The sequence below is a fragment of the Adiantum capillus-veneris genome, chromosome 17 (genome assembly GCF_014529385.1).
Source record: "Adiantum capillus-veneris isolate H3 chromosome 17, ASM1452938v2, whole genome shotgun sequence".
NCBI classification, from domain to species: Eukaryota; Viridiplantae; Streptophyta; class Polypodiopsida; order Polypodiales; family Pteridaceae; genus Adiantum; species Adiantum capillus-veneris.
The window spans coordinates 38,074,623-38,098,147 of record NC_140947.1 but is presented as its reverse complement, the minus strand read 5'-3'; the positions used below and the strand labels follow the sequence as shown (position 1 = coordinate 38,098,147).

At 45.5% G+C, this 23,525-nt stretch overlaps 1 protein-coding gene across 2 annotated transcripts in view; it reads right to left on the bottom strand.

Moving 5' to 3' along the window:
- Positions 1 to 23,525, bottom strand: part of LOC147437086 (folate receptor family protein) — a 46,186-nt gene that overhangs the window by 1,722 nt on the left and 20,939 nt on the right. Inside the window, exon 2 of one of the 2 annotated variants that reach the window (XM_086486560.1) lies at positions 1 to 324. This exon is cut by the window's left edge and continues 35 nt beyond it. In XM_086486560.1, the coding sequence (XP_086342686.1) occupies positions 1 to 324 (324 nt within the window). Of the gene's footprint in view, positions 374 to 23,525 lie in introns of both variants that reach the window. The other variant, XM_086486559.1, reaches the window with a different exon arrangement.

The window sequence follows — 23,525 nt, the reverse complement described above, 5'->3', positions numbered from 1 at the left end:
TGCAAGCCTCTAAACTTGAATCACAAAAGGATTTGCACAAAGCAGGCGGGCCCCTCTGGGTCCCCACAACCGGGTCACAAAGGGAGCATTCCATTGCTTCCCAATGCATTACGCATTCCTTGCTGCCTTCCCCATTAGATGCTAACTTCCTGAGTGCAACCAGTGCAGGATGTGTTTGCACTGACGAGCAGCATGTCTTTTTGCGATATATTCTACACAATGTTAAGTCATCAGGCCCCTTCACAGAAGCTCTGGGTGGTTTTCCTTCCAGAGAAAATTTAGGAAACCGTCCCCCTTGAGAAACACAAACATGGCCACCTTCATCTGCATTTTGACAAGTGGAAGTCGAATGAGATGGCCCAATCTCTACAATCTGCTAAACGGCATGCACATTTTCAGATCACCAATAAACTTCACACCCTGCTATGGCCGTACTTTCAAAGACGATCTGATAACACAGCATGCACCATTATGCCATTCTGTGGCCACAATTTTATCTTTTAAAAGAATAATAAGATTCATAGGACTCAAATTTGCTTGATAACATAAAGTTATTAGCAAAGCATTTACAGGAATTCCTCAATGTGCAAGAGCTGACTTTTCTTTTGCACTCAAGCTACCCAGTTGGCAAACTCTGCCTATTCCAGAGTAGAAGTCTCCTTGGGAATTCACATACCAAAAAACGAGGGCGAAAAAAAAAAGGGGGAGGGGGAGGGGGGGGGGGGGGGGGGGGGGGGTTGGGGTTTGGTTGTAATATTGTTGATATAGCCGAAGCTCTAACACACAAGATCAATAACAAACAAAACACAACCTCTTTTGTTGGTTCCTTCTATGAAGTGAATGCCCTTTGCCCTTTAGAGAGAAGATGTAGGCTATCTTAAGAAGAGATAACGAACCATGCCCGTTAGAGAGAAGACGTACGCTATCTTAAGAAGAGATAACGAAACATGATGGGGTCCCAACCCACACTCTTGAGGTATGAATACATAACCACAATTTAGCATGAGGAACATCCAGTCACAAGAGGGGTTGCCTACATAGATGGATCGCCAACCCTAGATCCAAGAGCCCTCACAAATAATCTCTCTAACAGATGTTCATACAAGGGCACTATCAATAGCTCCGAGCACCAAGTCAAAAGAGTCTAAATCAATCTAATCCAAATATGATACAATCAGTGCCAGCCTCCAAAAGCGTGGCACCACCAACACACCTAACAGAGACTAGTAGCAGTAAAGCAAGATCTCGTTTCCTTCCACAACTGCTGAAGAAGACTCGAATGTTGGTGGAAAACAGGTTAGGGAGCACAAAAATGGGCTGAACCTATCAAGGTCCACCAAAACGAACCCGAAAGATGGGCCAAAATGCCAGACAAATGGGTGCATGCCTTGCCTCACAATTGATTAGTGGCCGATGGTCAAGCGCAGCACATGATAAACAAGACACGGAATCAGATATCCCACTAATCCAAGCACACCTTCCTTGCCCGATTGTGCTACTCCTTATTTGGTTCTTTGATTAGGAAAAGTTCGTTGACCTTTTTTTTTTTTTTTTTTTTTGGGGGGGGGGGGGGGGGGCACTCCACCGTTGCTAAAGCAATATTTGCTTTTTGGACTCGACGAACCTACCAGTCATGCAATGATCACACTACTTTGATGCACATCCAACCGAATGCTTGCAAGGCTACCTGCTCTCTGTCTAAGGCTCCAACCTAGCTCTAACCGATGGCTTCTTGTATTTGTTAAGAGTTTCATCTTTGATGCGATGGTGGCTCTAGCATCTCCCAAAAGCAGATTAGAGCCATGTATGTGCCCACTGTCATCACAAATTGCTAACGTGTCAAGCCACTGAAGACCCAGAGGGTTAGGACTCCCTAGCCCTAACCCTAGCCAACCTGCAGATCCCAGCCAAGGGGCCTAAACCCTAGCAGAAGCAGAAGAAGAAGTCATGACCAACTACAGATCCACGTCGAGTGGCCCAATTATTAAAATGGGTTAGGATCAACTTATGGAACCCCGACCGATGCGGGCTATACATAAAAGCTCACACACTATAACTTGCGTAGAAGTTGATGATGCGGTAGTTGTACGGACACCCACAAATCACGCTGACAGCTAGCATGCATCCAACGTTGTGCTGACGTGGTGCTATTGTACGGACAGCCTCTAAGGGCGCTAGTTTTTGGGGACCAAATGCTTTTAGAACCTGATGCTTTTCATATAAACTGCTTTTGGATGGCCAAGGGCCTTTAAATATGCACAAGGGCTCACTCTCTGACATTCTACCCGCGAGAGATGCATAGAAGAGCCGTAAATGTTGTAACTTGTACCTCGTTGAAGCAATATAAAGAAATAGCGAAAAGGGCGCCACAGTTTAGGGTCAGGGCACTCTGTGGGTGGAACTACGCCACTCCGTGTCTCGTGCGAAGTCTCTCTTTCAGTTCAATGTTTTGACGTGCCTAAAAGTATGTTCAATATGTTCTTCTCCGTTGGCATGTGGTGTCGTCCCGTTACAGTGGTATCAGAGCTCCAGTTGTGTGCTTTTTTGAAAGCATACACGTCCATCAAGAGAAGACAGAGCAAGATGGCGCTTCCAAAATCTACAGAAAAAAATGTCCTTTTCTAGAGAGAAAACTGGACCTACACGAACCTACAGACGGAAGCTATGGGGTTGGATGAAGAAGAAATGACAAGGGAAGGAGGAGAATGAAACGAACACACGGAGTGGATCTCCCGGCTACAAAGACCGCCTATAGACACGCGTCAGACGAACCACCCCACCATAGCCACCATCCGGTAGCTCCCTCGTGCTGGGGCCAGCATCTGAGGACGTAGGCGTGCACCTATAAGACCGAGCGTCCCAAACCACCCGGCCTCACCTCCTCAAGGTGACCTCGCACACTTCTAGCCTCACGGGCTAACCACTGGCACTCCGCCAGTGGGGTCGATAACTACAAATGAGGCCTTGGCCTCCCTTTTATAATAATGGCCGGGTTCACACTGCGTCCGTCCGAACACTAGATGCCCATCCCGACGGCGTCTAGGCTAGATCCCCTCTCCTGCAAGCAGGACATAACATACTTCCTCCCTTAAGAACCATTGATGTCCTAATCAATGAAGTGGGAATACTGAGCTTTCAAAGCTCTAACCAATTCCCAGGTAGCAAACCTTCTAGATTGACCCTTCCATTTGATTTAGTACTTTTCATAAGCCTTGTGGCGCGAATGACGGGTACGATGATCTAAAACAGCCTTTGATTCTCGAGGAATATACTTAGTTTGCATATCTTGCCATACATTTTCCTCGATAGGCACAACAACGTCGGCTTCACCTAATTTTCCTTTAAGGCAGCTGACATGAAACACTGGATGTACACTAACTGTAACAAACTGCTGACGGGTCAAAGCCTAAAGAATGGAGCCAACTTACAGATGCCGGCCGAGGGGCCTAAACCCTAAGAAGAACAAGTAACAGAAGAAGAAGTCCTACCAACTTATGGGGACCCCATCCGATGGGGCCCCAAGTGACATAAAGGATTCAAATAAAGCAAGACCAGCACACACACACAAACTGATGACGTGGCAAATTTTTCGAAAATTGCGTTGTCATGATGACATGGCAAGCTGTACGGAATTCCACGTTTTGCGTTGGCTGATGACGTGGCAGGCTGTACAGATTTCTGTGATTTACGCTGGCAACTTTTTGGCTTTGCTTTTGGACCAAAAGCTTTTGAATTTTAAAGGCTTTTTACTATAACTACTTTTCAGGCCAAGGGCCTTTAAATATGAGGTTAGGGCTCATTCTCTGGCATGCTTCCTAGCGAAGGTGCAGAGCCTAGAGTATCGGCTTGTATTGTGTTGATGCAATATAAAGAAATACCAAAAGGGGCGCCAAGGTTTGGGGCCAATACTCTCTGGGGTGGAATTCCGCCACTCCGTGTCGCGTGTCGTCTCTCTCTCTCAGTTCTGCTTTTATTGAAGTGCTAAAAGTTTGTTCAGTCAGTTCTTTTCTATTGGCACGTGGTGCCCGTCTTGTGACAGTGGTATCAGAGCATCAGGCGTGTGCTTTTCTGAAAGCCACTCCCACCCTTACTTCATCGCACATCGGGCGAGCTCCGCTCCCGTCTTCACCGCTCATGTCTTACAGGGCATAAGCCAATTAAGATCACTTGCAAGAGAAGGATCCAGATTTGTTTCAAGTCACTGTTTTTCTCAAAAGCAGTGCCATGCAGATGTTGATGTCTACAGCTACCAAGCAGTTTACTCCAAGTACTTGGCAAGCTTTCAAAAAAAAATTGCCCGAAGTTATATGGTTTCTGACATGTTCCTTCGGAGTGCAACTTCTGGCAGAGGGGTATATCCTGAAATGCTTGCCATGGAAACCCTAGCAGATTATAACTTGAAATTTCTCGACATCTCTCGGTAGATGTCTCTTCACGAGCAGATGACCTTGGAGATCCAGTGCGATTGCTATCTTGGGACTACCATCGCCGCCAACGAAAACACTGTTTGTCCAAGAGCTGATGGACCATGCTGTGCTCTGCCACAACCCTATGGAATGAACCTAACCCTAATTTTTTTGGTGCAGGTTTCACGATGGAAAGTCAGTCGACTTTTCGAGCTCGATTGATGTCGAGATTGCTTTTTAAGTTTGAAATCTGTTTGAGAACTTGTTTGGTGATCCTATTTGAAATTTGTTTGAAATGGATGGTATCTGTTTTGAACCTGTTTTGGTGCTGATTTGAATTGTTTTGAATCTGGTTTGATACTAGTTTCAAGGATTGGTGATTTTACTCCCGGGTGGAGAAGTGAGAAATATTGTTTTGGTATTGTTTGAACCTCGGAACGACGCAAGCTGATGCCTGGGGAGCGTTTCGTTGTATGTTTGAAAACCTCTGAACGACGCAGGCCGATGCTTGGGGAGCGTTTGGTTGTATGCTTGTAAAATAATTGTTGTTGTGACTCCCGGCCCGGACCTGGATGGTTATGCGGGAGGAGTATTAAGAAGTCTGAGCAGTGGTTACTCTCAGCACCTCCAAACGACGCAGGCTACGGTCTGGGGGGCATTTGGTTGTAAAAGGCCTCTATATCTCCCGGCCGGACCTTTTTAGGTTATGCGGGAGGAGTGATGAGGGAGTCGTTGAATATCTGCCGGCCCGGACCTTGTTAGGTTATGCGGGAGGAGTGTTCATCGGCGGCTTTATGTTTCTATGTCTTGTAACATGCATATGTAAGCATTTGTGTTGCATTGTGAGGTGCCAGTTACTGAATATTCCTAATTGGATGAAATTGCCTGGGTATGTAACGTTAGTGCATCAAGACACCCGTGGAAGATCAGTACGGTTTGGGTGTGATGGCTAATTTTACTACGCCGGAATATCAAGAGTTCCGATTTGGACGAAAGGAGAAGCTAACTCCTTAATCAAAAGAGCAAAAAGGAGAAGCTAACTCCTTAATAAAAAGAGCAAACTGATTGTCCCTCGGAATGACCCTCGGAAATTTTTTTAAGATAACTTGAGTTGTTTTGCAGATATGCTGTAATCGCGGACGATTACTCTCTTTCAAGAAGGGGAGATGTAACAAACTACCGATGTGTCAAAGCCTAAAGAATGGAGCCAACTTACAGATGCCAGCCGAGGGGCCTAAACCCTAAGAAGAACAAGTAACAGAAGAAGAAGTCCTACCAACTTATGGGGACCCCGTCCGATGGGGCCCCAAGTGACATAAAGGATTCAAATAAAGCAGGACCTGCGCACACACACACACACACACAAATTGATGACGTGGCAGATTTTCCGAAAATTGCATTGTCATGATGACGTGCAAGCTATACCGAATTCCACGTTTTGTGCTAGTTGATGAAGCGGCAGGCTGTACGGATTTCTGTGATTTACGCTGGCAACTTTTTGGCTTTGCTTTTGGACCAAAAGCTTTTGAGTTTTTAAAGGCTTTTTACTATAAAATATGAGATTAGGGCTCATTCTCTTGCATGCTTCCTGGCGAAGGTGCAGAGTCTGGAGTATCGGCTTGTACTGTGTTGATGCAATATAAAGAAATACCGAAAGGGGCGCCAAGGTTTGGGGCCAATACTCTCTGGGATGGAATTCCGCCACTCCGTGTCGTGTGTCGTCTCTCTCTCAGTGCTACTCAATCTGTTCTTTTCTATTGGCACGTGGTGTCTTGTGACACTAACATCCGAAGGAAGAGCTAGTTTGTAGGCAACTTTGCCAATTTTCTTTGTGATCAAGAACGGACCACAATATCTAGTTGAAAGCTTATAATGCTTTCCAGTTCACATACTCTTGGAATCTTTGGGTATCTTCACACAGACCCATTGTCCCACCTCTAGAGTCCTTGGAGATCTCTTTTGATTAGCATAAGAAGTAACTCGATCGCGACCCGTTCTTATACTATCCTTAGCCAATTCGAGCATTTCTTGTATGTCATACAAGAAATCACGAGCTTGGCCATCCTTGACTTTCTCTAAGCCAATAGCAATCGGGGATTTAGATTCAAATTCATACATCAGCATGAACGGGTCAATGGATCAACAGTACGACATAACTCAACAAAGCCTTATGTTCTGAGAGTTATGAAATGCTACGGATTATGGTTATAAACATCATTTGTAATGAGTAGTTAGTCTAGTTGCAGAAGCCGGAGTGCCGTGGCACTTCCAGATTGAACATATAAAGCCATTTGACCCATTAAACTCTGTTTCAGGTTTAACCTATGGTAGCCTTAGTATATAAGGTACCTAGGTCATTTTGTAAAGAGAACTTTATCATAATCAAAGTTTTGAGCTACCGTCGACTGTGTGAGAGAGAGAAAGAGGGAGAGCGTGAGCTTCATCTCAGCGCTTCTTCTGCTCGCTCATCACATTGGAGATCTGTCTGCGTGATAGGCTCGGAGAGAGCTACGCAACAATGCCAAGCATTCGTGTTGGTGATCGTGCAAGGATAGGCACCCGCCACATGGGTATACTTCAAGCAAATGTTTGCATCTACGTAGCTGTCAAATGAATTTGAAGCCGATGTTGAAGCAAACTTTATCTCACCAAAGTTGCCTATCAAATCGGGCATCAAAGCTGAAGAGATGGGGCACACAGCAAAGGCAGGTTTAGCATGACACTCCGTGTGTTACCCCCATCATTGGAAAGCGGCGTCTGCATATTCAGTCGTATGTGGACACAGAGAAATTTTATGTCATGCCACTGAAGGGTGCGATGCGCTGTTGGGAGTCCCATGGATGTTCCGTGTACATGGAGTGTCGGACGTCTTCAACAAAAAGGTCACTCTGCAGCATAGGGGCAAAACTCACATCTTGGATGTAAAGCTTAAAGGAGAATCTGTCCCTTTTGTATCTTATTCAGCTATCACTTCTATAATTAAGAATCATCTTTCTACGTACTTGGTTTTTGCACGTGATGTTTCAGATAATTGTCAATCATATTTATCTGTGTTAGATAAAGAAAGGTCAGCATTTTTGCAAGAGTTTAGTGACTATTTTTCTGATTCATTACCATCGTGGTTGCAGCCGGAGAGACCTGAGGACCATGCGATAAATTTGATGCCAGGGTGTAGCCCACCGAATAGGCCTCCTTACAGGGTTAGTGCGGCCTAGCAAAAAGAGATTATGAATGCTTGACCGTTTAGAGGGTGCTGCAATTTTCAGCAAGATAGACCTTAAGAGTGGGTACCATCAGATTCGTATAAGGCCAGAGGATGTGCACAAGACTGCGTTTAGGACAACATTTGGTCTTTATGAGTTTTTAGTGATGCCATTTGGTCTTACAAATGCTCCTACTACGTTCAATAGGATGATGGACGGGATCTTCCGCTCGCATCAAAAGTTTGTTGGCACATTCTTTGATGACATCATAGTCTATTTGAAAGAATGAAGAGGAGCATAGGAGTCATTTAACCATTGTGTTCGAAGAGCTACGCTTTCACAGGTTGTTTGTCAATCCTAAGAAAAGTGATTCTTTTTGGAAGAGATTCACTTTTTGGGCCATATAGTGTCAAAGGATGGTGTCTGAATGGATCCCGCAAAGGTGGAAGCTATTAAGACATGGCCAGATTTAAAGACTGTGCATGATGTTAGAAGCTTCTTGGGATTGTGCTCTTACTATAGAAGGTTTATCAGGAATTTTGCAGAGATAGCTATACCTCTTCACGCTTTGCAATCTCACCCTAAATCTGCTAGGTACTGTGGGAAATAATCGAGGTCGAGGGAGGTTTGCAAATCAGCCAGGAGGTGAAGAAAGACCTAAGAATGGTGTTGGACAAAGTAATGGTAGGTTCTGGAGACAGACGCCCACATGTTATAATTGTGGAGAGTTGGGCAACATCAGCCCGCAATGTGATAAGCCACCAAGGATGGGGGGAGACATGTATCCATTGCCAAGACAGGTGCTAACTAGGTCAAATGATTATGGCATTGAAATCAAGGGAGACGAAGGAACCAGTGGATTAACCTAGGAGGAAAAGGGAAAGACAAAAGTGTTAAGTGTGGTTACCTTGGAGAAGGCATCAAAGCTAGAGGATACATTAGTGATGCCTATTGGGAAGAGGACCACGGAGGAAAAGGAAGGAAGAAGTGCCCCAGGTCCTAGTAAGAAGAAGGGAAAGAGTCATGAAGGCGAGGATGTCAAGGCCAAGAGGAAAAGGAGAGCTCGTCGCAAATTTCATGTTTCAGATTTTCCACTAGGGGATGGGCAATTAAGCTATGACTTGAAGGAGGATCTGACAAGCAAGAAGGCAGATGTTACTCTTGGGCAGCTTATAGAGATGGTGCCTAAGTTAAAGCGACAGTGGAAGAGGATGGTTAACCCAATGGAGAAAGAGCCAGAGAGAGGTTCAGTGAAGGTGTTGGCGATGGATGAGCTACCAGACATCTGTCCAATAGTAGATGTGTGGCACAAAAGAAAAAATCTGGGACAAGGTTATGTGGATGGCGGAGCCCAAATATGTGTCATAACACACTCATGCATTGAGAAGATGGGTCTTACAGTGACTGGGGTGTCAGGCTTCCGGATCAGATTGGCAAACCATCAAAAAGTAAAATGTTTGGGTGTTGTAAAGAGCTTAGAAGTGGAGGCATATGATGCAAAGGCGGTGGTTGATTTTCATGTGATGCCAGCGGGGTTGGGAGCATATCCTATTATATTGGGCAGACCATGGTTACGTGCAGTGGGAGCTGTTCAAGATTGGCGACGTGATACTATTAGCCTCTATGGAAAGACAGGTGCCAAGAAGCTATATAATATGGACACAAGGAAACGATTGGAGGAGCTTTATGAGGATGAGAATGAGTCTAGTGATGAAGACTATTCCACAGTGTCTGACGAGGACAGTGATAGTAGTACCAGCAGTGATGAGGATGCTGATGTTGCATTTCTTTTGATGGACAAAGGGATCCAGGAGTCTGGTTTAGTTGCATTTGCAAATGAGGTTGAAGATGAAAGTGAAGGGCCTTATGAAGTGATTGAAGGGCTGATGCAAACCAAGGTTGAGTTGTCAAAGAAGCAGGAATTGATGACACAAATGATCAGTGGAGACCTCTCAGCTATGGAGAAGGAGATATATTTGCACATGTCGGTCTATGCCGAAGTAATTGATGTTTTTTTTAATGCAAAGTTGATATATGGCATCTCTATACGTTTTCCTTGGGAACCAGGTGGAAGCTTGACTAAGCTTTTGATGCAGGGAATACCAAGTGTTTTTGTGTGGGATCCTCGTGGAATGAGCATCTACTAGTGTTGCTGCTGAGCATGAATGCTCTAGCAGGCTAGGGCATGGGAAAATTATGTCAGGAGTTTTTTGGAACAAGGGATTACACATATGTACATACACATGCATGGTGCATCGAATAAAGGATTGCCCATTTTCCAGAGCCAGGTGGTTATGTGGGGCCCACATGTGTACAAGTAGGACAGCATGTATATAGTGCATCGATTTTCACTATTACCAGTACCAGTGTGTTTTTTCTATAATAATGAGGAGTTGGTAGCGCGTAAAACTTCTCGAGGAAGCTATCCGCGGTCCGACGACATGAGGTAAGCAGGTGCATCAGATGGCATCTAGTGGCATCAGGAGGTCGAATGGGGTCAATATTTGCACGTGGATAAGTACGGACACAACGTGGGTGTTTTCTTGTGATAATTATGCAAAAAAGTCATCATGAGGACCATCTTTTGGGGCCACTTCACGTGGTGACGGGATGCATTATTGGAAAAAGTTGAGTGCCAGGTGTGCGGATGATGCAAAAAGGTGACAATTATGCACTGCAAGGTCAGTTTTTGGCCTGTTCGGGGTCCGTTTGAGGTCATCTAAAAGGCCAAGGGTGCCCAACTAATAAAGCTAAGTGTGGGAACTAAAAAACAAGAGAGAAGACCAGAAAAAACGTGGAGAAGAGAGGAGGAACAGACGCAACTGTGTTTTTGCTCATTTTGGAGCCTGTTTTGGTCGTAAACTGCTCATCCGAGGTCGGATTTGAGCACTTTGACATTGTAGACTGGGGTTTTGGGCCGTTCCGGACGCGATGGCGCTGTCCATTTTGCCAAACTCCTCACTGTTTTTCTGTTGTTTTGGTTGTGTAAGTTTCTCCTATAAGCAAAGCTTCTGCTCCAATTTGTGATTGTATCTGGCATATATTACCCATATTGTGTGAGCTATTTGCCCCATTGGTGTTGGCCAAGCTCATTTGTATCTAAACATCAGAAGTTCTCCTCTTTTGAGTTGAGTATTTTGGATGTGTGTGTGTGTGTGTCTCTCTCTGTGTGTGGAGTGGGTAAACAGACAGTCTCTCTCCTCTCACTCCATCGGTGTGTTCCCTGTCTCGGCCAGGTGGATTGTGTAAGCCGAGTGGTGTCCCATAGTGTGTGTGTATCATTCCAAGAGTGTGTGTCGGGTTGTTATAGAGGCGTTGTGTGTGTTTCCATCCCACTCACAGCGTTTCATGTGAGTCTTCTAAGATCCTTTGTGGGTGATGTGCCAGAAGATATGCCACAGGAGGATCAGCCAACGATGAACTTGATGAGATCTTGGTACCTGAGTAGATTTTGGCACATAAAGAAAGAAAAGTTAAGGGACAAGTTGCAAGACACTATTTGGTGAAGTTCAAGAACTATCCACCTATGGATGCAAAGTGGATGGAAGAGCATGAACTGTCAGAGTCACCAAATGTATTGCAGCTTACCTTGAGGCTTTTGGGTTATAGCCTACGTATGTCCCAACCCAACGTGTTCAAAGGAGGAGGGGTAATGATGGAGCTAGCGCATCAAATGTACATACGGATTCAGTGCAATAGAAGTGTGCATCGCTCTTCAAGTGTTAAAGGTATTATGCTCACTTCTATCATAGATGGAAATGACAAAAGTATGAGGTCTCATTAAGTCATTTGTATCTATGTGTTATGACCTTTCTTGCGGGTACATGCGATGATAAAAGCGTGTTAACAACACAAGATCATCAATGGCATGTATATATGGCATGCAATCGAGGACGTTTGCGATTTCAAGAAGGGGGTATGTCATGAGGACGTGGCAATGGCTCATTACTGTCACGAGGACGTGGCAACTACTAACCTTAGTTGTTGGTTTCTTTCCGATGATTTTTGTTTAATTTTTGGGACCCTCTTTTTGAAGTCACAAATGGTCGGACATTGCATGGCTAGTATGAAACGGCCGACGGCCGAGAGTTTCACACGCAGCAGTAGAGGCCAGGTCACCACGAGTTGGTCGAGCCAATCGGCACTGAAATCCAAGGAGTAAAAGGGTGCCTAGGCTCAGTGTAAAGTCATTTAGGCCCCCTTATAAGTCGGTGGGAGCTAGGAACTTAAACCAAAGGGAGTCAAATGAACACATGGTAGTCAAGGAGCTACATGCAAGCCAACACACACCTTCTTGAAGGCTCATCCAAAAGGGGACGCCCAAATTTGAGGGCAGGGGCTGATTTTTACACATTGTGTGCTTTACAGTGTGTGGGTGAGTAGTGGGTGCAAGTGGTCATAGCTTTAATGGAAAGTTTGCCTTCTCCCTTGTCTCATGTAACGTGATGACTTACTCTCGCGTATCTCTCTCTCCCATTTGGCACATAGGGTAATGCCCCACTAGATGGGCTTCTCAGTTGACCATGTACAATTCTGAGGGTTTTATGTGCGTTTGCATAGGCAAGATCCTTCTGAACAGGTACAAGATTAGCTAATTGCTAATTCCCCACAAGTACGCACAGTTCCATCGCAAAGAATCGCGAAAACGGTGAGCTTTCTCACGTGGAAACTCGTCGTTTCAAAGGGGAACTGTCCCATTGCTGCGGGAGCACTGGTAGACATGTTCGCTCCGCACAAACGATCAAAAACAGGAAATTACAGCCTGCTGTGTTTTTCTGCAGGTTTAGGGTTTCGCACCTAAACTGCAAGAGAACGCCAAGGGAGCCTCAATAAAGCCTAGGGATGCGTAAAACAGTGCTTTAGGCACCTAACGGTGAGGAAACAGGGAATTACAGCTTGCTGAAATTGACCTACATGTGTAATTTTGACCTAAAAGGGTTTTGGCGTCAATATGCTGCCAAAATTGGGTCAAAAACCTGCAATTACCGTCATGGACAGGTTCGGACAGCTTGGTGAGAGTTAGGTGAAAGTGTACGGATCGATTATTTGCAATAAAAATAAAGAAAATACCGAAAGGGGCGCCGGACTTTGGGGCCAACAGGGGGTCGTTGTCTATTTGGTAGCGCTCTAGCTGCCAGGCCATGGTTTGTTTGAAGTGTTAATTCCAGTCACAGGTCCTCTATATCGTAAAGTTTTAAAGTGTAAAAATCGGGTGAAAGCTAAAGTCTACCGCCCTAGGGGCCGGTTTCAACTCCCCCCGCAAATAACCATACAACGAAACGCCCCCCAGACATCCCGTCTGCGTCGTTCGGAGGTTTTCTAGCATACAACGAAACGCTCCCCAGACATCCCGTCTACGTCATTCCGAGGTTTTCAAGCATACAACAAAACGCTCGCCACACATCGCGTCTGCGTCGTTCCGAGGTTTTCAAGCATACAACGAAACGCTCCCCAGACATCCCGTCTGCGTCGTTTCGAGGTTTTCAAGCATACAACGAAACGCTCCCCAGACATCGGCTTGCGTTGTTCCGAGGCTCAAACAATACCAAAACAGTATTTCTCACTTCTCCACCCGGGAGTAAAATCACCAATCAATGAAACCAATATTAAAACCAAAGTCAAACAGTTCAAATCGGCACCAAGTCAGGTTTAAAACAGATAGCATCCATTGCAAACAAAGTTCAAACAATACTTTTCAAAAGTATCTAACTATAAAACAACTAGAGAGTTCATTCACGGCTTTGTTCGGACAATCAAACTTTGAGGATGACTGGCTTGCCCTATTGTATCACGGTGATGGTTCAGTTCCGAACTTGGACAGTCGCATCATTCTTGTCGTGCCAGGGCATGCCCAAGAGAACGTTGTAATTGCCCAACTTCATAATGTGGAAATCGGCTTTTCCATGATAATCTTGGAAAGTCACTGGAAGAGCACCAATGAGTGGTACCACTTTCTGAGTTTGCCCTGTGGCAAGCTCAGCTTCAATTTCTCCACCCTTTGTATCATAATCGAAGTGCATCTGCTTCAAGAATTCTGGATGGATGAAGTTCTTTGTAGCTCCAGAGTCAAAGAAAATAAGGGCTTTGAAGCCGTTGACTTTGCCATATGCTCGACCCAATTCATTTGTACTTTCAAGGTGTATGCCATAGATATCAGGGACTAGTCCAATAGCGGGTCTAGCTCTCTAGCTGGAGGTGGCCCTGAGGATCGTTCTGTGGTGGGAGCAGAAGGTTTCTCTGAAGACGTCGAGGCTCGCTCAGGACATGTAGTGAATGTATGTCCTGTTTGAAAACATCCGAAACATCAGCCTTCTTGTAAAAGGGTTTCTCGTTGACATTGTGTCAGACGAGGCCTTGGAGGTTGAGTGTCATGAGACTCCCGAGAATTTGTTCGTTGTTGTCAAGAGTTGTGGTTAGTGGCCGAAGGTTCTTCTGTGGTAAACTCTAGCTTTCCCTTCATCAGTTTGTAGCCGACCGCGACGTGGTCCATAAGCTCTTGCATGGTGGAGACTTGCTTGGGGAGACAATATTCTTGCAATGGTGATGGTAGTCTAATGGTGTATTGTTCGCATTGGGCCTCCAAGGGAACGAACCTAAAGAAGGACACCGGAAGGTACACGTCGAGAAACCTTTGGTTATAGTCATCCATGATTTCGGTGGCAAGCATTTTCAAGTTGCCCCACTCTGCCAAAATCCGAACTTCAAACATAGAAGTCATGTAACTACGTGCAAAAACTGTCTTGAAAGCTTGTCAGGTCCTTGGAGCATGCAGTTGTGTCGCGATTGAACTCCACCATTGCATAGCATCATCTTTAAGAAATCCCGCTGCTCGAGAAATCTTGGATTCTTCTGTATAGTTCCCCAAAGCATACATGTTGTCGAATTGTTGTAGGAACTGTAACAAGGTAGGATCCGTACATACGTACGGATTTGTACGGTATGGCACCGTACGGATTCATATTGTACGGGGTTTTTTTTTCCTTTTTTTTGGCGCGGTGTTGTGGGTAATGTGTGAAAATAAACCCTATTGTGGCAGCAATTTTTGGTTTGCCCTTCTTTAGCCTTATCCCAATACCTAGTTTTGTAGACATTTTGACACAACTTGCATCTGTAGAGCACACGCGAACGTCATTGCGGTGGTGAATATAGGAGGGCAAGCACAATCAGGAACTTGTATGAAAGCTTTGCCTTGGTTTGTAGAATAGTGAACTAACATCCTTGGAGTGATACTTATCAATTTTTTATCAAGTACAGACCGTATTGTAGCTTTTTGGAATTTAAAAAAAAAAACCTACGAATTTTACGTACCTAACAACCTATCCATTCGGTACTACGTACAAGTCGTACCGAACACATACCGTACCTTACCACCTTGAATTGCAATGCTTTCTTCCGATCTTTCACCCCGAAAAAAGTGAAAAATTTGACTGTCGTGCCGCCATCCTTGAAATCATTAGGTTGGTTAGGCGCATATCCCAGGTACAGATAATAAGGATATCCATATGGACTCCAACCATTGTAGCCTGGTGACGGTGGTGGTGGGGGAGGAGGGGACAATGGCAATGGCAAAGGCGGTTGCACTCAATCAAGGTAAGATGGCTGCACCATATTCCCGAAGACTCCCCTGATCGGAACAGATGGCTGAGAAGGTTGCCGGTTGGAAGCTCTCGTACTTTCTCGTGTGGAGGAGGAAGTACTACCTGGGACATCAGAGGGGGTAACAGGTGACTCAAAAGTTGTTGAAAACTTTGTAGCATCGGAAGATTCTGTTGAGGATGCCGCGAAAGAATGTCGTGAAGCTCGTCAAGAAGAAACTGCAAATAATCTGCTATTTGCTAAATCCATGAATGCCATGTCTTGGGTTCTCTATGGCTTCTGCCCTGTAAGACAGAGCGGTGAAGACAAGAGCGCCCGATGCGCAATGAAGTAAGGGTGGGAGTGGCTAATAAGTCCGGGGTCGAGACCCGAAGATACTTCAAATAAGATTCCAATAGACTTTGCAAGCGCCGGTTTGCTCTGTATGCTCTTTTGTAGGACCGGTATGCTTTCAAAAAAGCACACGACTGATGCTCTCATACCACTGTCACAAAACGGGCACCACGTGCCAATAGAAAAGAATAGACTGAACAGACTTTTAGCACTTCAATAACAACTGAATTAAAAGAGAGAGAGCACACGCAGCCCGAAGTGGCGGAATTCCACCCCAGAGAGTATTGGCCCCAAACCTTGGCACCCCTTTCGGTACTTCTATATATTACTTGAACTCAGTACAATGCCGATACTCGCGCTTTGCACCTTCTCACTGAAGCGTGCAAGAGAATGAGCCCTTTGCACAAATTCAAAGGCCCTTGGCCTATGAAAAGCAGTTTACATGAAAAGCCTTCAAACTTAAAAGCAATTGGCCCAAAAGCAGATGCCCAAAAGATGCCAGCACAAAAGCAGAATTCCGTACAGCTCTGCCATGTCATCAGTCAGCGTAAAACACGGAAATTCGTACAGTTGTGCCACGTCACCATGTCAGCTTAAAATCCGTACGGGCTATCACGTCATCTTCGCCACACGTGTGAGTGTGTGGGCTTCCTTTATTTTAATGTCTTTATGTCACTTGGGCCCCAGCGGACGGGGTCCCATAAGTTGGTAAGACTTCTTCTTCTTCAATTGCTTCTTCTTAGGGTTTAGGCCCCTCAGCCGAAATCTGCACAGTGGCTCCATTCTTCAGTGGCTTGACACGTCAGCAGTTTGTGACAGCTTTGAGCACGACTAGCTTGTCTTTCTGCGTCAATGTGGATGCATTGATCCTGCCGTACCTCTTACTGGCGTCGATGTTGAGGTGGGTGTCAGGTTCGCAAAAGAAGCCTCCTCCCAAGGGAGACTGTACTCAAGAAAGAATAAAGAGGCTCCATCATCACTCAACGAAGGCCACTGCCACTCACCGAGACCCCACTCCAACTCAATAAGACGCTTTCCCTGCCGTCTCCACAGTGGTGCCTCCTGAGTACCGAAAACACATGATCTCCTCTGAAAAGAGTCCATGATGGCCAATCTCAAAATGCTAAAGACTAGAGTCCCTTGCTGAGCAACAATCGGATCTCCCGAGCCGGGATCAAAGTACACCCATCAACTTTGATGGGAAGGTAAACGAGTTTGTCCCTCGATAAAGGCATGCCAGTCAGGTGGAATAGTTGCATCAATCTCTCTAAAACGGGCATCAACCCCTCTTCAGATCCCATAGGTAGCTCCAATAGCATGTGCCCCAACCAAGAAAGCTTCTGACCAACGGTGTAAAAAGCCTGCTCGCCCGTCATCCCATCTGGCCCAATCAATGTGAGTCCTCTTGCCTAGCTGATGGCCTTATGAATCTGTCACATATGCATTCCATACAAGTGGCTGCCTCGCTACCCCCTCGACACATCAAAGCAAGACGTAATTCCTTCAAATCCGCAGCAAGAAACACAAAAATGGTGACAAATAAGATGTATCCAAGGGTGCATCTATGAAGATTAATTTGATGGTCGGGCACCAAACACTGGCAATATCCATAGATCCAAAACGAGGGGAGGTATGTGACAAAGCATGGTGCAGAAACTGCTTCCAAGGCTTTATCCCTAGAAACAAACCGTGAACAAGAGCTTGGCAAGCAATGCCTTTCTCTACATCTTTGGGTCAACAATTCCCAACCCTCCCTCCTCTCTAGGCACAATGACTGTGTACTAATGGACTCGTGGTCTTGTGTCAGTAAAGCCATCTAGGGCACCCGAGGTTGAGTACAAGGCGCCTCAAACGCGCCATGATGCCAGAGTGAAGAGTCATGCAAGTTGTGGTGAAGCAAGCCGTCGCGAGAAGGACCTGATTCACCACAAGGGCTCTATCAGCCAAATATAAATGCAAGGAGGACCAATGGCAAGTTTCTTCGTGATCTATAGTACGGGCACAAGCTGCTCGTCAACTGACGCATCAATGCCAACATGGAAACCCAAATATCTGCAAGTCTTCCCTTGAGGTAGTCAAGGGAAATTATCCTGCACGCCCCACTAACAATCCTCATCCACTCCTACAAGAAAACCAAAAGACTTGTGCCAATTGATAAGAGCACCATTGGCCAAGCAAAAATTAGCAAGAGTATCCCATAGACTATCACAAATCAGCCCTAAAATTGAGGCGCATAACACAAATGAGCCCTAAAAGTGAGGCTCCCTTCTTTTTATAAGCCGAAGGATTGGATAATCGAAAAGCCAAAGGTCGCATGATTGAAAAGCCAAAGGTCGGACAAATGTAAAGCCAAAGGTCGACCAATTGAAAAGTCAAAAGTCGTACAAATGAAAGGTCAAAAGATCAGACCATTGAAAGCCAAAGGTCGGACAATTAAAAAGCCAAAGGTCAGACGAATGAAAAGCCATCCGTCGGCGGACAATTGAAACGCCAAGACTCAGGGGCACCCAAAAGGCTAAGCTAGTACCTATATAAAGACCTCTTGGGGGCATTTGTAACTATCATCAGTTGGCCATCCTTTGCAATATAAAAGTAATAGCCAACAATTCCACAGAAGGACCTCCGCCTTCCTCTCTCTCTCTCTCTCTCTCTCTCTCTCTCTCTCTCTCTCTCTCTCTCTCTCTCTCTCTCTCTCTCTCTCTCTCTCTCTCTCTCTCTCTCTCTCTCTCTCTCTCTCTCTCTCTCTCTCTCTCTCTCTCTCTCTCAGTTGAAGTGTACTATTGTGATTCACCATCTGTTCTCAACGCACAGAAAGGTCTCAGTGGTATCACAGCTCAGTCGATTGTACTTCTACGAACAATCAGACCCTTCCCATAGTCGCAGAGCACGATGGTTTCAGAGTCTTACCTCTCACGAAAGTAAAGAGGAGAACAACAATGAAGAAGTAGGCCTCGGGAATGACACCAAAGAGCAGGATCTTCAACCGTGTCAACGGCTAGAAGACTGAGGATCAATGTCGAGCCCTCTAGATCGATGGCCGAAGCCGTGGAACAAGAGCTAATGGAAGTGCATCCTCATCATGTGGTAGTGGTCGTAGGAGTTGTCTTGGGACAAAGGAGCAAGCAGTTGTAAACCAAGAACCAAACTAGTCAGAAGAGCATCCCAATATGGAAACTACTCTCTCTCTCTCTCTCTCTCTCTCTCTCTCTCTCTCTCTCTCTCTCACGTGATACATCCAACCCCATGTGTCCATGGACAAGCTACAGCATGACCAGGGTTCAATTCAGTCAAGTAAGTCTAGAATAGAAGTGATCTGGCACTTTTCTAAGTCTGTTCGCAGACCGTGCATGTCCAGACACTTAGATTAGATGCATATCCTCTGGTTGCACACAGCATGATCATTAGATTTCAGTCAAAATCCATCAGGAGAATTTTTACAGTGCATAGACCTGTTTTCCCTATTTTTGACATTTTTCACTTATTATTTTTAAGTGACTTTTGTTGGAAACTAGGTAGGGCAATTTTGCTAATGAAATATATAAGGGAACCAGAGCTAGCACTTTCTAGAGAAGAGGCAGCAAGAGCACCTTGCTCAACATGCAACTTCTCAGCAAAACCCCACAGAGGCCTAGAGTTTTGCAAGAGACTGCAACACCTAGCGTTTTTGGACCAGAGCAGCCAACGCTTTTGCTTATGCATCATGCTAGCGACAGAACCCCATTAGATCAGCCTAGCGTTTTGCATTGCAAACCACCAGCAGCAGCAGAAGACAAAGATCAGCCCTAGAATTTTTGCATTCGCATCACCCTTCAGCGTTTTGCAGATTCATAGCGACGGAACCTCATTAAGCACCAGCGTTTTCAGTTTTCAGCAGTCAGACATCGCAGTAGAACCCCCGGCCCTCGTAGATCTCACCTTCCCGCAGTAGATCCTCACCGCACGGTCAGATCCAGCGAAGTTTACAGTTTCAGCCCAGAAAACGCAGATTTCAGCATCTGCATTTTCAGCTCGTCGTCATCGACATCGCCACCGACATAGAGTAAGAATTCAGCAGATAAAGATTTGCAGATTTCAGCCCTTACCATTTTCAGTTTTCAGCCCGTCTCGTCGTCGTCGACATCGTCGGCAAGTCCAAGCATTGTAGAGATTTGTGCAATCATAAGTAGACCGCTCTCGGCATAGAGAGTGGGGCCTTCGGAGGAGGGTTTGACAACATTCTGGTGTCGTATTCTTCTCTCTCTCTCTCTTTCAGTCTCAGTACCTTCATTCACAGTGTTTATTCACTTTGTTTGTGATCACTTGCACTCTCTCATCAAAGAACGGAAGGCTCTCCCTTTCTAAGAAAAAGGAACCCTTGAGCACAGTTCGGAGCACTTATCTTTAGCAAAGTTCAACATTCACTTCCGTTGCACCTTACATTGGTATCAGAGCTTTGGTAGTGTTCTGTATCACTCAAGGAAAGAACCACAAGAACCAGAAAATTTTTTTTGCTTGTTGCGATCGCACGAACCCAAGTTCACTTGGGCGTGTCGATTCCTAATCGTGTTTTTGAAGAGTGACAGGTAACCCAAGAAAGAAAGGCTTGTCCAGCCTCCCCTTGTGCCTCTTTTCACTCATTGAGAGCGGACCGTGCACTTAGCGGCCGGCCAATCGACGTGAGGTGGGAGAAAGCAACCTTGGTATGAGCGCAAGGCCGCTAAGGGGTGCGCCCGCGGAAAAGAGTAGAACTCGGGTGAAGAGAAGATCCTTCTCTAACACAGATTGCAAGCGAAAGAAGAACCTCAAGACCCTCAAGAACCTCAAGAACTCAAGACCCCCAAGAACCCAAGCTCCTTGTGAACTTAAGAACCCAAGACCACAAGAACCCCCAAGAACCCACAAGAACCCAAGACTTCAGTGGATGGTCATCACCCGAAGCGGAATGGATACTTCGCTTGGAGGTGATGAGCATGAGAGAGGCGAAGAAGAATTTTCCCCACCATGAGGTTTTTCTGACCCTCCCTCTTCATCTACCACAAGGATTGCACTAACTCCTGTGGAGGCTTTTGACAAGAGGATGATGGACAGGGAGTTAGAACGCAAAGCAAGAAAAGCAGAAAGAATGGCAGCCATAGATCGTAAATCCGCAGAAAGAAGGGCAGCCATAGATCGTGAATACGAAGCAAGAATGGAAGCCATAAAGGGTGAGCACACGTAAGCACGCCTGGAAAGACAAGCCAAATTTCATCGTGAGAACAAAGCAAGGCAAACAAAATTTGATCGCGAGAACAAAGCAAGAAAAGAAAAAAGCGACCAACACATGAAAGAGTTCTTATGACTCTTTTTTATTGTGCAGACGCAGTTTGAACAGAATTAGGAGAAGGAGACTCTCTCCATCTCTTCTTCTCCAAAGCATGACACACATGATTTGCATGATGATAAGCATGATGATTTGAATGATAATGATAAGCATGATGTGTAAGGTGCAGCGGAATGATTGTTTGCGCTTTGCTCAAGATGAGTGCTCCGAACTGTGCTCAAGGTTCCTTTTAGTTCAAGGGAGAGCCTTCCGTTCTTAATGGAAAGTGCTATGATCACAAACAAAGCGAATGGACACTGTGCGTGCAAGTGTATGAGACTGAGAGATAGAGAGAGAAGAGAGATACGACACCAGAGACGTTGCAAAACCCTCCTCCGAAGGCCCCACTCTCGTCGGCGAGAGTGGTCTACTTTTGATCGCACAAAGTGGTACAATGCGTATGCAATGGACTGATGCAACTTGGGACTCTGCCGATGACGGCGACGGTGATGACGACGACGACTTTATGGCTGAAATCTGTGGTCTTCTAATTGCTGTATTTCGGGGCTGTTTCGGTGGCTGAAAATGACTGTTTTGGCTGCGTTTTTATGGGCTGAAAATGGGGGTATTTTGCAACCAACTAGGGTTCAATCTGTTGCTAATCCTGCATGCTGAAAACGGTGCTGTACCTGCTGCAGATTGACTAAAAACCAAAACGCTGGCAGATTTGTGTTTTGGTAGCAAAAACGCTAGGCAACTTGCATTGCTGTCAGGGCTGCAAATCACAAACACCAAGCTGATCTGCTAACGCTAGTGAAATCGCTGAGGTTCTGGGCATGTGGCGATGTCTGCAAAGCTGAAAAACGCCCAAGCCTAAGGGAGGTGCTGATGGAGATGAAAAACGCTAGGTGCAAGGAGAGGGAAACGCCAAGGTTTGGGGTACTGCGGGTTCTTGCTGAGAAGACGCCTGTTAAGCAGGGAGCTCCTACTACCTCTTCTCCCTTTGAGTGCTAACTTGGGTTTGCTTATATATTAACTTAGCAAAATTGCCCTACCTGCTTTTGTTGGGAAGTCACTTAAATTAATAAGTGAAAAATGTAAAAAATAGGGAAAATAGGCTAAATGCACTGGGAAAAATCCCCTAACTATTCTAATGGATTCTGATGGGAATACTGATGATCATGCTGTGTGCAACCAGAGGATATGCATCTACACTAAGTGATTGGGCATGCACGGTCTACGAATAGACTCACAAAAGTGCCAGATCACTTCTAATCTAGACCGACTGGACTGACTGAACCCTGTTATGTTGTAGCTTGTCCACGGACACATAGGGTTGGGATGTGTCACGTGACATCCCCTCCTTTTCAAAGTGAGATACTGATACCGAACTGTATGGCGTCGAGGGAGATCGCCAATAGCATCCGGAATCCTGGAAGGGACTCTCTGCCGACCCACTCTTATGTGTGGGTCGTGCGGTACTTGAACTTCATAAAGGTCTGCAACCCTTGCTTCTTTGGGCCGCGCCAAAAGCGACACGAAGTCTTCTATGGCTCCTTCAATGCTTCAACTTCATCGAGAATCATGCTTCTTTCTTCTTCAAGAATCTCCATGGCTGAAAATTCCTGAAACCATTTCCAACACAAAACCATGAACATACCTATTCCATGTAAAGTGAGTGGAAAAAATCTTGTCTTCCTAAAAGACTGTGTATGCAATGTAGATAAACATAGAGACGGAGTGACAACCCGTTCATCAAACACACGCAAACAATGAGATCGAATCTCTCTTATGATCTAGAGCAATCAACTGTGGCAATTCCCAACGGAAATGCCCACGCTTCGTGCTCATACTGTCATGTGCTCGTTCTACAAATGTGTCATGCCAAGGAAGAGACATGGAATGTGACTTCCTTACATACATACTTTTCAGCTTTTCATGAAAAATCCGCATACATTCGTGCTCATCCATCAAAGAAACGTGCTCAACATACAATATGTCATGCCTAGGAAAAGGGATCACATAAAGACGCTGACTGAAACACAGGAAACGATCACGAATGAAACACTCGAACAATGCGTGCGTACTAATCATGCGAACACATAATACTTCTTGTGAGGGTTCTTTGGACCTAGGCTCGAGAGCCAAGATCGGTTCTTCTTGAGTAATCGAAACGTCCTGTGGGGGTTCTTTGGACCGCAACTCGAAAGCCAAGATCGGTTCTTCGTGATTGATCGAATCTACAACGAGGTTAGCTTCGCTAGAAACAGCATCCACTAACACATCATCCTTGTGAACAATCACATCTTCTTCATGCAACTCATCATGCTCGTGAGAAATCACATCTTGATCATGCAAAGCATCATGCTCATCATTATCATCCAAATCATTATACAAATCATTGTCATTCAAATCATCATGATGTTCACAATCATGCAAATCCTGTGTGTCATGCTTTGGAGAAGAAGAGACTGAGAGAGTCTCATCTCTTGCATCTGTGCCGGCACTGGAGAAAGGAGTCGCAAGAACTCTTGCATGTGTCGGTCGCGCTGTTCTTGTCTTGCCTTTCTTTCTGCTTCTCTTTCTACTTTGTCTTCTGTGTGTCTGCGTTCCATTTCTGCTTTTCTTTCTTTGTATTCACGATCCAATTTGGCTTGTCGTTCTTTGGCTTCCAAGCGTGCTTGCTCGTGCTCACGCGCTATGGCTGCC